Source organism: Carcharodon carcharias, chromosome 30, assembly GCF_017639515.1.
Source record: "Carcharodon carcharias isolate sCarCar2 chromosome 30, sCarCar2.pri, whole genome shotgun sequence".
Classification (NCBI taxonomy): domain Eukaryota; kingdom Metazoa; phylum Chordata; class Chondrichthyes; order Lamniformes; family Lamnidae; genus Carcharodon; species Carcharodon carcharias.
Window position 1 is genome coordinate 12,445,078 of NC_054496.1, and position 13,128 is coordinate 12,458,205.

General features: G+C 42.5%; 1 protein-coding gene across 2 annotated transcripts in view; it reads left to right on the forward strand.

The window, feature by feature from the left end:
• rtbdn (retbindin) overlaps window positions 1–13,128 on the forward strand; it is a 39,239-nt gene that overhangs the window by 18,864 nt on the left and 7,247 nt on the right. For both annotated transcript variants that reach the window (XM_041177373.1, XM_041177374.1), the window contains exons 3-5: window positions 5,250–5,337; window positions 8,217–8,345; window positions 10,659–10,770. In XM_041177373.1, coding sequence (XP_041033307.1) covers window positions 5,250–5,337; window positions 8,217–8,345; window positions 10,659–10,770 — 329 coding nt within the window. The remainder of the gene's footprint in view (window positions 1–5,249; window positions 5,338–8,216; window positions 8,346–10,658; window positions 10,771–13,128) is intronic.

Genomic DNA, 13,128 nt, shown 5'->3' on the forward strand with positions numbered 1-13,128 from the left:
ATGCCATAAGGAAAAGTATAGCTGATCCACCTACCCTGTCCCATTCAGTCATGGTGCCTCATGCTTCTTCGTTAACAGACTCCCAACACACTCTCACTTCTGTGTTAACAGATCAGGGCTTCAGGTACCACTCAAGGAACCCGAGCACATAATCTAGGCTGACACTTCCCGTCCAGTACTGTGGGAGTGATGCACCCAGTGGCTATAATAAGTCAAGGCCCATCGTCTTCTCAGATGGTCGTATAAGATCCTATTCAAAGTGCAGGGGGGTTATCCCTGGTATCCTGGGCAATGTTTATTCCTCAACCAACACCTTTAAAGAAAAAATAATGCTCTGCTCACTATCACATTGCTGTTTGTGGGAGCTTGCTGTGCTCTTTATCCTTTCATGGGATGTGGGCATTGCTGGCACACCAGCATTTGTTGCCCATCTCTAATTGCCCTTGAGCTGAGTGGCTTGCTAGGCCATTTCACAGGGCAGTTAAGAGTCAACCACATTGCTGTGGGTCTGGAGTCACATGTAGGCCAGACCAGGTAAAGATGACAGATTTCCTTCCCTAAAGGGCATTAATGAACCAGTTGGGTTTTTACAACAATCAATGATAGTTTCACCAGTTATTGTGATGGGATTTGAACCTATGCCCCCAGATCATTAGCCTGGGCCTCCAGATTACTAGCCAAGTGACATTACCACAACGGCATCATCTGCGCCCATGTTCTTAATTGGCTGCCATGTTTCCTGCATTGCAAAGTACTTTTTAGGCTGTAAAAATGCTTTGGGATGACCTGACGTTGAGAAAGATGCTGGTAAATGCAGCTCTTTTTTTTAAAAAAAAAGTGCTTTGTTGCTTCTTTTCCTTAACGTTCCCACAAAACTGTCGTACTAGCAGCGAGATATACTTGTTCCCAGTTTGGAAGGACTTCTGCATGGTCTAGCTGTTACATCGCATGAAAACAGCCAACTTTGTGTGCCATTCCTGTATGAGGGGCACACATCATAGCCAAAGCTCCAAGTTCACTGTGCTGAGAAATGTAAATGAGAAGAACCCAAATCATATCCGCTTGTTTGTGCTGCCTGACCTTGACTGGAGAGGAAAGGTTAGCCAATTGAAATGCTCGAGAACTGAATGTAGAGAGAGAATCTTATAGCTCACTCTGGGGAAAATAAAACTCACCGAGGCTGAACTGAGAGAAATTATTCAAAAGCCTTGCTCATGGTACTGGCTGCTGCCAACAACAGGCAATAATCAGGGATACACAGCAACCCTACTCAACTGTAACAAAAAAACTCAATGTTATGATGATCTGACCAGAAGTTCACCAGACATGGTCACAGTGCCAATCATAATAGGGTGTTCAATTGATATATTTCTCATGGTGGCTGGTGATGGCAACTTGTTGTGGAAATAACCCATTAACAGATAGGCTAATCTGTACAGACCAAGTTGGGCTCCTCAATTTATACTTGAACTCGATAACTTCAGCCAGGTGACAGTAAATGTGATACCGTTGATCTGGGCTAACAGTGAGGGGGAGGGGTCGGAGAGTGGGGGAAGGCAGGGGGTAATATCAGCCAGGGTTCCTGTACCTCATTGATATCCAGTGATGTATGCCTCCTCCCTTTCCCTTCATTTGCACCAGTGTGTGAAACAGGATCTGGCTTGATCGTGACACCTTCCAAGCTTGAAGAGCCTGCCATACTCTTGGTCTGTGCTCACATGTAAACTGGTCACTGGCATACAGAAGCAAAGAATGGCCAGTGTCAGTTGGATAACATACCAGACCAATTAAGTACCTTCATCAGAAAGGGAGGAGGGAGCAGGGAAATACACTTGTTATCACTTACCATAGCTTGTGACAGAAAGACTTGCTACCTTAAAGCACAGTTGATAACCGCAGGAGGTGGCAAAGCACTTTTACAGCCAATGGGATACTTCTGAAGTGTAGTCGTCAGTCATTGTAATGCAGGAAACTCAGCAACCAATTTGCACACAGCAAGATCCCACAGACAGCACCAAAATAAATGACCAGGATGATCTGCTTTTGATAATGTTGGTTCAGGGATGAACATTAACCTGGACAACATGTCAGGAGAGAAGAGGGGAAACGGTTGGGAGTGGAAAAATGTGTTTGTTGTTACTTGCTGGTTGTGGTCAGAGACTCACAAGGTAGTGGCATGGGAAGTTTTATGGTCCGGGTAAATTTCAGCACCTGGCAGTTGAAACACATTGAAGACTTGGACTGAGTTTCATGGATTTGTTTTCAGGGGTTGGTGAGAATTACTCAGTTCCTTCCAATTGTCATAACTCTTTGAAACTCCAATGAATTTATAATTCCTGTTCTCAGCAGGTAAGTGTTTAGAAATGGCTACCTCAGAGTAGTTGATCTCAGAGTTGCTGGGGTAGGGAGAGAAAAATCAGCCAAGATTTCCAACTCATGATCACCATTAAGTGACACTCTCCCTTTCTGGAAAGCACATGTATTTGGGGGATGGAAGAGGATAGGCCTTACCCAACCACTCAGCTGTGGGTGTGTATTCTGGTTTAATTGAGAAGTCTAATTTAAAAATTAACATCAAGAAAACCTAGAAATAAATTAAATAACTATGAAGCCTGGTGAGAAAATTATTTAGTAATTGATGTAAGAACTACTACCATTGCTGTAAATTCCAGCCCACCTTTCACATTACGTAGTTACAGATGGTAGCTATTCAGCTCCTCAAGTCTGTCCCACTGTTCAGTTAGGTCATGGTTGATCAGTATCGTAACTCAATTTGTTCCAGAACCCTTGGTTCCATAACCTTTAATAACTTTGCCTAACAATCAATCAATTTCAATTTGAAATTTCCAATTGACCCCCAGCTTCAATGGCTTTCTGGGTGAGAGAATTCCAGATTTCCACCACCCTGTGTGTAGAAAAGAGCTTCCTAACATCATCCTGATTGATCTAGCTTTCATTTTAAGGTTTTGTTCCCTTGTTCTGGATTCCCAGGTCAATGCAAACAGTTTCTATTGATTTACCATGTCAACTCCTTTTAATCACCTTAAACATCTCAATGATTTCTATCTATTACAATGGATAGAAATCAGGTGGGAAGTTGAGGAGACAAACCAAAACCTATAGTTTTAAGGACATCTTCTCAGAGAAAAGTGTCGGGATCTCCCTTGGCAGCGTTTTGTTTAGAAACTCTGCAAGTCTAGAAACCTTCTCTCAGGATTTGCTCTTAAGTACTCACCGCTTCAAAGAGTTGATCTGATCCCCAGCGTCACAGGATGAGAAGTTTCATCATGTGGATCAGACTATGAAAAAATATTCTGAGGACTGAGCAACTGCCGCTGTCACTGAACAGAAAAACTGAGGCTCCCGTTTCCCTCCCAGCACACTCCCTGTCACAGCAGATTTAATTTGCAATGTTGCTAAAGCCCAGTGAAGGCCCCTCTGGGTTGATCAAAGCAGTGCGTGCGACAGGCTCCCTATTTAGGTCGCTCAGCTATTTTCCTGAGCTTCTGTAAAATAAAACCTGGACTGTCACATTCTTGATCGACTGATCACCAACCTCCTCCTGCATGCAGTAACAGAGGAAAACAATTTATCCTCACTCTCCAAAGTACAAACTAGGACATGAGCAGAGACAATGGTGTTGTTGCAGCTCTAGGACTTGGGCTTGTACCCAGTGATGAACGACTCCTCTTGTGTCCAAAGATGGAGAAGCTAATTTTGGTGCATTCATCCACCTCCCTGTGGACGCTATGCACAAAGTTACCATAAGCAAGGATAAAGGAGAGCGAGTGAAGGTCTACATACAATCGTACAAGAGGATTGGTAAAATCAAAATCTCAGGTTTTGAAAAGTCATAGATGAAGTGACTAAAAGGCCACTTCCGTGTAACAGTAGATAACATGTCAATCCATTAGCAAAGCACAGAAGGGTTCAGTGTAATGCATAAATGAAATGGGTCAGGGCTTCAGTCACTTAATTGCTCAGCTGTTTACCTGGCCTGCTTCCAGAGTGGCTTGAGTATTTATTTGTCCATCCCTTCGAATTTTCTCCCCTCCTTGCCTGGTTTCATCAAATGGTGACAACTGCACCCCCACCCATGTCCAAGTGGCCATTATTTTCATATGTGAAACTAAAGCGCATCAACAAGCTATTCAACCACTAGGGGCATTGCATTAAAACTCACTCCTCCTTATCCAACAAGAGTTTGACCATGAAGGTGTAAAGGGACAATGGTGGCTTATTTCTACCATGCCACACCCTCCCCCCGACTCCCTTCCGGCACCCTGGTTGAAGTATTCAGTCCTCAGCCAAAATAAGCTACCTCAGTACCTATTAGGGATTCAACTCTGAGGAAAAGATATCAACAGGGGTTAACAAAATAATATTAAAATCCATCAGATTGTTTTTTTTTTTGTGCAACTGCATGTTTGGAACAGATCTTGATGCCAAAGGCCCTTAAAGGGCATTAATGTCACATTGGTGCATATGAAGGCACACTTTCAATATTGGAGTGTGGTACATTATCGGGGTAGAGTACAACAACTCTGAATGTAACCATGCTGCTCTTCAATTGGGAGTGCTAACACTGGGTGCAAAAAAGAGGAAGAAGAGTGTTCTGTGCTGCATTTTTTGCTCTGAACCCTCGATGCAGAGAAGGAAAACCAGCTTTCTTAAAATACTCACAAAGCCTGGTTAACAAACATTCAGAAGGTTCTTTAAAAATACAAGCAGAAAACAAGATGGGAGACAGGAGCAAACAAGATCTGAAGGGGAAGATGCTGACATTTTATTATCTGGATCAGTGATTACTGTAATTAAAAATAATGATAGTGAGAAGACACTGTTGAAAGCTGGGGGCGCTGGGGCAGTGTTAAATGAGTTCACAGCAAATTATGTGCATATTTGAGCAGCCGTGAATGGATTCTGGTAGCCTCCTTGTCAACTGTCCCGGTTTAACCAGGATGGCCTGGCTTTGTGGGCTAATTTCAGTTGTGTGCCACTGTTCTATTTCAAAGCAGCATCCTCAAAAGGTTAAATTTGCCCCAAGTTTAAGGTTGCTGCTCCCACAGGGACTGGAGGTACAGAAGCCTAAAGAAAATATGGTAAGTGCTAAATTCTGGTGCCTCTATTACTGGTTGCTAATGCTACCAATGAGTCAATCCTGGGTGGTTTTATTTATTTAAGTCTGACTGATATTCTTTGAATTTTAAGCTCCTGGGTATGACATATTCTAATTGTTTAAATTACAGATGCTTGCTGCACAGTGAACATAAAAGATAAGATGACTACCTCACCAGAGGCTGAGTCCTGGAACCGATGTGGACTGTTAAGTACAAAGTTAGTACAACAGTGTTTTTTTTTTAATCACTTTTTAATAGGTTTTTTTTTGTATTCACTTGAAGTGGATTTAGTGAGTTTGTCTTCATGTCCATCAAGGTGAGGAATGATCTAATGAGGAATGGAGCCCTTTGCATTTCAGACACAAGCACTCCAAGGTCAGGTATTGTAAGATTAGGCAGAGAATAATGCTCCACAGTCTCTGTCCTCACAATGCACTGAGTGTCACACCATGCATCAGTGTGATATTTGTTTCAGCCATCTTCTGATCTGTATGCTCAAGATTGCCAGTAGGCGGACTGTGAGAAATAATGGGCTGTATTTTTGTGCTATGGGTACATAACTAGTAAGAATCGGATAGAACTGCCCCAAATATTTTGATGTTGGACCCTTTACAGCCAGTATGACAGAAGATTTCTGTCCCATCAGTCTGAATCAGATTTGAATTCTGGCCACAGAAAAGGAAGTGACGCTATCCAAGGATTTTGTATTTCAAATCAACCTCTGAGTAGGTGCAGTGCTGATTCCAGAATTATATTGGGGCTAAGAGTGTTAAATTATGAGGACAATTTGCATAGACTAGGCTTGTATTCCCTTGAGTTTAGAAGATTAAGGGTTGAGTTAAATGAGGTGTTTAAGATGATCAAAGGTTTTGATCGGGTAGATAAAGTGAAACATTTTCCTCAGGTGGGGGTTGGGGGGGGAAGTTTTTTTTATTGTTTCACGATATGTGGGCATCGCTGGCTAGGCCAGTATTTATTTCCCATGCCGAATTGCCCTTGAGAAGGTGGTGGTGAGCTGCCTTCTTGAACCACTGCAGTCCATGTGGTGTGGGTACACCCACAGTGCTGTTAGGGAGGGAGTTCCAGGGTTTTGACCCAGCAACAGTGAAGGAACGGCGATATATTTCCAAGTCAGGATGGTATGTGGTTTGGAGGGGAACTTGCAGGTGGTGTTGTTCCCATGCATCTGCTGCCCTTATCCTTCCAAGTGGTGGAGGTTCTGGGTTTGGAAGATGTTGTCGAAGGAGCCTTGGTGAGTTGCTGCAGTGCATCTTGTAGATGGTACACACTGCTGGAGGAAGTGAATGTTTAAGGTGGTGGATGGGATGTCACTCAAGAGGGCTGCTTTGGCCTGGATGGTGTTGAGATTCTTGAGTACTGGAGCTGCATTCAGCCAGGCAAGTGGAGAATATTCTGTCACACTCCTGACTGTGCCTTGTTGATGGTGGACAGGCTTTCGGAATGAGTTACTTGCTGCAGAATTTCCCAGCCTCTGACGTGCTCTTGTAGCCACAGTATTTATATGGCTGGTCCAGTAAAGTTTCTGGTCAATGATAACTTCCAGGATGTTGATAGTGGGGAATTCAGTGATGGTAATGCTATTGAATGTCATGGGGAGATGGTTGGATTCTCTCTTGTTGGAGATGGTCATTGCCTGGCACTTGTGTGGCATGAATGTAACTTGCCATTTAATGGCCCAAATCTGAATGGAGTCCAGAACAAGGGAGCATAATCTTAAAATTAGAACTAGGCTGTTCAGGGGTAATGTCAGGAAGAATTTCTCCATACAAGGCATAGTGGAAGTCTGGAACTCTCTCTCCTAAAATCTTGTTGGGGATGAGGGTCAATTGAAAATTTTTAAAAGCTGAGATTGATAGTTTTTTTTAAGATATGGGTATTAAGGGTTACGAGACCAAGGCAGGTTAGTAGAGTTATGATACAGATCAGCCATGATCTAATTGAATGGCAAAACAGGCTTGAGGAACTAAATGACTGGCTAACTCCTGTTCCTATGTCCTTTTCAACGGACACAGCTGACAAGGGAGTCAAAAGGGGTAGACAGTAAAGTGGAGACCACAATCAGACCAGCCATGATCTTATCAAAGGGTGGAGTAGGCTCGAGGGGCTGAATGGTCTCCTCCTGCTCCTAAATCGTAATTGCCAACCCGCCTTCTGGGAGTGGGTGGGTTGTCTCCTCACTTTCTGCCTCTTTTAAAACTGGAAGTAGGTGGGTTGCGGTCCGGACTCAGATTTTTAATGTTTCAACATCCCATCAGATCCAAACCTGCACATTTTTTGGAGGGTTAGAGTTTCACACTTTGGTTTTATGCTGTCTCCATTGGTATGTTAAGTAATTGACCAGGAATCAGCAATCCAGCTTTCAACAGCTAAAATAGCCGTGTGGAAAAGTTGAATCTGGTTGCACTTTTTCTGATGGCCATTTAGAAATATTTTGTAATGTTCTTTCAGATATTTTATGAATACAGTATATTTTTCCAAAAAAAAGTAAAGGGTCCCACGTGCACTATTTGAAGAATAGCAGGATTGGCCAACATTGATCCCTCAGCCAATGTCTCTGTGCTGTGACCTGTGACTGGATATTGTGATATCACTCAAATTACAATTAGGCAAAGAATAATCCTTTGCAATTAACTCCTTGCTTAATACAAGGAAAGGGAGGAGCCTCTCCCAATGAATAGTCTGCAATAACACTAGACTGTACAGACCAGAAGGTGCCAAGTTTGACTTGCCCTGTTCGAGTTGCATGAGGTAGTCCTGGTCAGAGCAGAGTCTGATGAAGGGAGCACTTCAAATAGCCATAGTGCCCAGAGCTGTGGAAGAGAGAAATCAGCCAGGATTTCCACTCCTTGTCCCTGTTCAGAGGCTCCTGCTGTACTTGCATTCCATGGCTGAACACGGACTGGCCAGAAGCATATGGAAAATTAACATTTTGAAGTTCCAAAAATTTGCTGCTGTCCAGAGAACCAAAAAGGGAAGGAAGAAAAATGACTGGGTATTTATTATAGGACTCAAAGTCTTATTGATATATAAATAAAACAATGTCACAGTGCCTTAATGAATTTCTGTTTTCTCTAGGTGCGAGCAATTCTTCAAACAATTATCGTGTTTCTATCGCTGCTCCCCAGATGCTACAATTTGGGCAAGCCCAAGTCATTCCAATTCCCTTCTGAATGTACCTCTTTGTCAGGGCTTCTGTGACCAATGGTAAGTACACTGATGCTTATGAAGCTCTTTAAGGAATGAACAACTCAGATGTGAGGATACTGGGCATGTATATAAGTTGCACAGTGAATCACAACATGTCCTTTCACTCCATCTGGGATTAGCTTAAATACAGGCTGATGAATAAACTCTTCATTGTTGTCACCAGCAAGAATTTATATAGCGCCTTTAATGTAGTAAAACATCTCAAGGCACTTCAGAGGAGCATTAGACAAAGTTTGACACCAAACTACATTTTTTTTTATTTTCAAGGGATGTGAGTGTTGTTTTCAAGGCCAGCATTTATTGCCTATCCCTAACTGTCCTTGAGAAGGTGGTGATGAGCCACCTTCGTGAATCGCTGTAGCCCATCTGGTGTAGCTACACCCACAGTGCTGTTAGGAAGAGAGTTCCAGGTTTTCAACCAGCAACAAGTGAAGGAACGATGATATAGTTCCAAAGTGATATTGGGACAGAATGGTCAATGAAAGAGGTTTCAAGGGTCGTCTTAAAGGAGGAGAGAGTAGTATAGAGCTTTAGGGAGGGAAATTCAGAGCTTGGGACCTAGGCAACCAAAGGTACAGCCACGAATAGAAGAGTGAGGAAGGAAGGAATGAGCATATCAGAGAATGAATACGTTATCCTTACTCTCTATCTTCTACATCCTAATTACCAACTCAAGGTTATATTTAGCAGACAGACTTGAGAGAAGTCTCCTCTTCTCTCCAGAGAGTTGCTCACCCTTCAACTCAACTGACCTAAGAATCAAATGTCAACCGGCTGCTCTGCAGCGCAGAGTCTTCTGTTCACCCTGGTTAACTATCCTCCATGTGAGCACAGTTGCAACAAGGCCACTGGATTATGATTACAAAGGGAAATAATTTCTGATTTTTCCATCCTTAAGCTAAGATCAATTTATTGTCCCAATGCTCTCCAGTCGAGATCAATTAAGTCCATCCGGATCAGGGCCTAAACTGGGTATATTCTTGGTCATGTGGCTCCACTACTCCCCTGGATAAAGTTGGTGAGACATCAGAAAAGTGTTAAGACAAAACTAATTTCCTGACTCTAGCCCCCAGCTCTGGTAGTGCAGCGGACTGAATATCAATACTAGTCATACTCATTTTGTGACAAGACCAAGAGGCAACTTTGTGAAGTGGATTCTACCAAAAGTCTGGTTTCCTCAAAAAACTTAAAAAAAATAATAATCTGATGGAAAATCATGGTCCCTGTGATATGTTATTGGATCAGCAAGTGGTAACAACAAAAACTCAGATGAGAACCAGTTCACAGAGGGTGCTGCACTCTCATTGTGTGTGGGTTAGTGAATGTAGTAACTGATGTGGAATTGAGCCAAACTGACCAGAAGACCTCCAGATTTAATTCCAGTTTGCTTTGGTAGCTGATCTCAGCTGGGGGGAGTTGTGGGGTCTTACAATTGGCCTTTGCACATCTGGCTAGGAGAAGGGAAAACAAAATCAATCAGGATCTACTCCTGCTCGCTATATAGCGACACCTGCTCTTGCACATGGATTTGTGCATTCATTCATAAATAGGCTCAGACATTGCAGAATGAGGCCATTTGGTATAAGGAATATACCATTTGATCTGGATGAACTTAATTGATCTCGACTGGAGAGCATTGGGACAATAAATTGATCTTAGCTTAAGGATGGAAAAATCAGAAATTCTTCCTCTTTGTAATCATAATTTGCCTGTCAGCTCTTTGAAAGAGCTTCCCACCTAGTCCCACTCTCCTGCTCTTTCTCCCTAGTACTGAAAACTTTCCCTTTTCAAGTAATTATCCTTTGAAAGTTATCCTTGAATCTGCTCCCATTGCCCATTCAGGCAGTGAATTCCAGATAATCATATTTTGCTGTGTAATTTTTTTCCCTTGGTGTTGCCTCTGGGTCTTTTGCCAATTATCGTAAAATTTGCTATGCCAATTAACAAGGGGTGAAAATAGAACCTGGCTTGGCTGTGATGCTTCCCATAGCTGAATAGTTTGTCAACACAAGAAGAGCAACAACTAGGGCAAAGTACGAGAGGAAACCAGGCACACATGGAACTGCATGAGTCAGTGCCTGTAGGATTGATGGGGATGGAGACATCTTGAGCTGAAAGAACCTTCACCAGTGAAGTAGCTTTATCACTCCTTGCCCAATGAAAATATTGTAAAAGCAGGATCGCTAGGTCATAAACCCAAATCAATGGTTGGTGCAACAGATATTGTTCAATGCATTTATTTTTAAACAAGCTTATAACAGTGGTCCTGGTGATACAGCTGTCTGAAGCGGTTCCATTCTCCCTCTACAGGTACAAAGCATGCGAGCATGATCAGACCTGCGTTAGGAACTGGAATACAGATTTAAAGTGGTCAAATCGCACTCAGGGCACCTGCACCTCAGACTGTATTCCTTTCAATAAGGTAGGAGTAATTGCATGTTTAAAGCTGCTGCAGCAGCTCCAGCAGGAGAGCAATACTGAAATCATTAGGAAATTTAATATACCAGTCCGTCTGCTTGGCTTGATCAATAACACGACCTGGTCAGAATCAGGAGGTTGTGGGTTCAAGCCCCACTCCAGGGCTACACCACACCATCCAGCAATCCAGTAGAAGATGGCACTATCAGGATAATCAGCCCCTCTGATGAACTGTCCAACATTCCTCCCTCAACCAGAGGCAGTCGCAATGAATCGTGCATCTCACTATTGTGGGACCTTGTGCACAAAATGGCAAACTTAACATTAGATGCACTTCAAAGTAACTCGTTGCATCTGAAACGTTGTGTAAGACTTTCTGGAAGGTGTGACAAGGCAGAAATTTTACTTGTCGTTTTCCTTCTCAGTTGAACAATGCCTTGATGCTGCAGAAGAGCTTGACAGTGATCAGGCTCAAGTTAGTGACCACAATTCCTTAAGCAACCAAGCTCGCAGAGTTTAAGCAGAGGCACCAAGTGTCTCCAAAGAAGCAAAATTGGAGGCGAAGCTCAGTTCCCACCAGCTGTGCTGAAATATTTTATCAGTTAATTCAGGAGCCACAAGCAACTATGTTCTGGACATGAGAATGGCGAGTGGGGGAGTGGAAGGGGCGGAGATTTACACATGCCACAGTGACCTCAGAGAGAAAATGTAAAGCTTTTTTAAAAAAAATTAATGTCTGCTTTGTTCATCCTTGTGCCCTTGAGCTGTAAAATGTGAGCTTAAAATTCCCATTTGTCTGCAAAGCTCTGTCAGATCTTATTTTCCACTGAGAGAACAAAGACATGAAACTCCCCCACCGCCGTTGCCTTATGTAAATGGTTCATGAAGAGACATTGATGCATTATACATCACCGAATAATCCAGGGAAGATATTTTAATCAATTTGATGGGGTGTTTCGCAGATAGCAAGGCCTAAAGCAGCTCTTGAAGAGCGAGAGTGAATCTCAAGTAGTTTGATCTTCTCGGGATTATAATCACTAAAACCTCAAGAGAAGTGGTGTGTGGAACCAGGACTGGTGACTATTGAAACCGGCAATATACCTTAGATTAATTAGATCAATTACAGCCTACTCAGTTCAAATTATCTGATTAATTACAATTATATTTTAGCATTAAATTCCCATTTTATACTGTTATTTACATTGTTCCAGTAATTAGAGTTGAGCATTCTAATTTTTTTAAGCATAAAATGCCTTTGCATTATTAGTAGATTGCTAAAGCATTTCCATGGTTGCTAGGTAGCATTCCTTTGTCTGCTGTTATTACTTGTTATCGGTGAAGCTGGTATTTCAAAACAGTAAGTGTATCCGACACAAGAGCCAGAACGAGAGTAACGAACCATTTAAGTCACTTACTAGTTTCTGACTTATTGATAATTTAGCAAATGTAGCAAGATAGAAAGTATATGGCACAGAAAGAGGCCATTCAGCCCGTCACTTCTGTGCTGGCAGATAGAGTTATCCAGCCTGATCTCACTTTTCAGCTCTCGGCGTATTGACATTTAGTGCATAATCCAAGCGTTTTTTAAATGCGGCGATGGTTTCTGCCTCTCCCACCCCTTCAGGCAGTGAGTTCCAGACTGCTTTTGGATCAAAAGATGTTTCTTCAGCTCCCCTCTAATCCTTCTACCAATAACTTTAAATCTATGATAAAAGCAAAATATTGCGGATGCTGGAAATCTGAAACAAAAACAAAAATAGCTGGAAAAACTCAGCAGGCCTGACAGCGTCTGTGGAGGACAGCATCTCTCCACAGATGCTGTCAGACCTGCTGAGTTTTTCCAGCTATTTTTGTTTTTGTTACTTTAAATCTATGATGCCTGGTTTTGGACCTCTCTGCTAAGGGAAATAAGTACTTCCCATCCACTCTGTCTCTAAGTCCCTCATAGTTTTATATACTTCAATTAAATCTCCCCTCAGCTTTCGCTGTTCCAAAGGAAACAACCCAGGTCTATCCAATCTTTTTTCAAAGATTAAATTCTCCATTCCTGGCAACATCCTCATAAACCAAATATTGTCCAAATTGTAGCCAAATCCTTTAGGAAATGTACTTAAATTCATCTGCTAATATATGTGCAATATTTTGCAATGCCTTTCCTTCCTCTCCCACTTATGTGGCCCATTTGGTTTCACTCTCCCCTTTTTGAGTTGGAAGGACTTGGGATCAAGCCCCATTCCTGGATTTGAGCACATGATCTAGGGTGAGAATTCATTGTGGTAATGAGGAAGTGCTGTGTTGCTGGAGGTGCTGCCAGACGGATGACATATTCAACCCTTGCACTGTCTACCTGTTCGGGGAGACG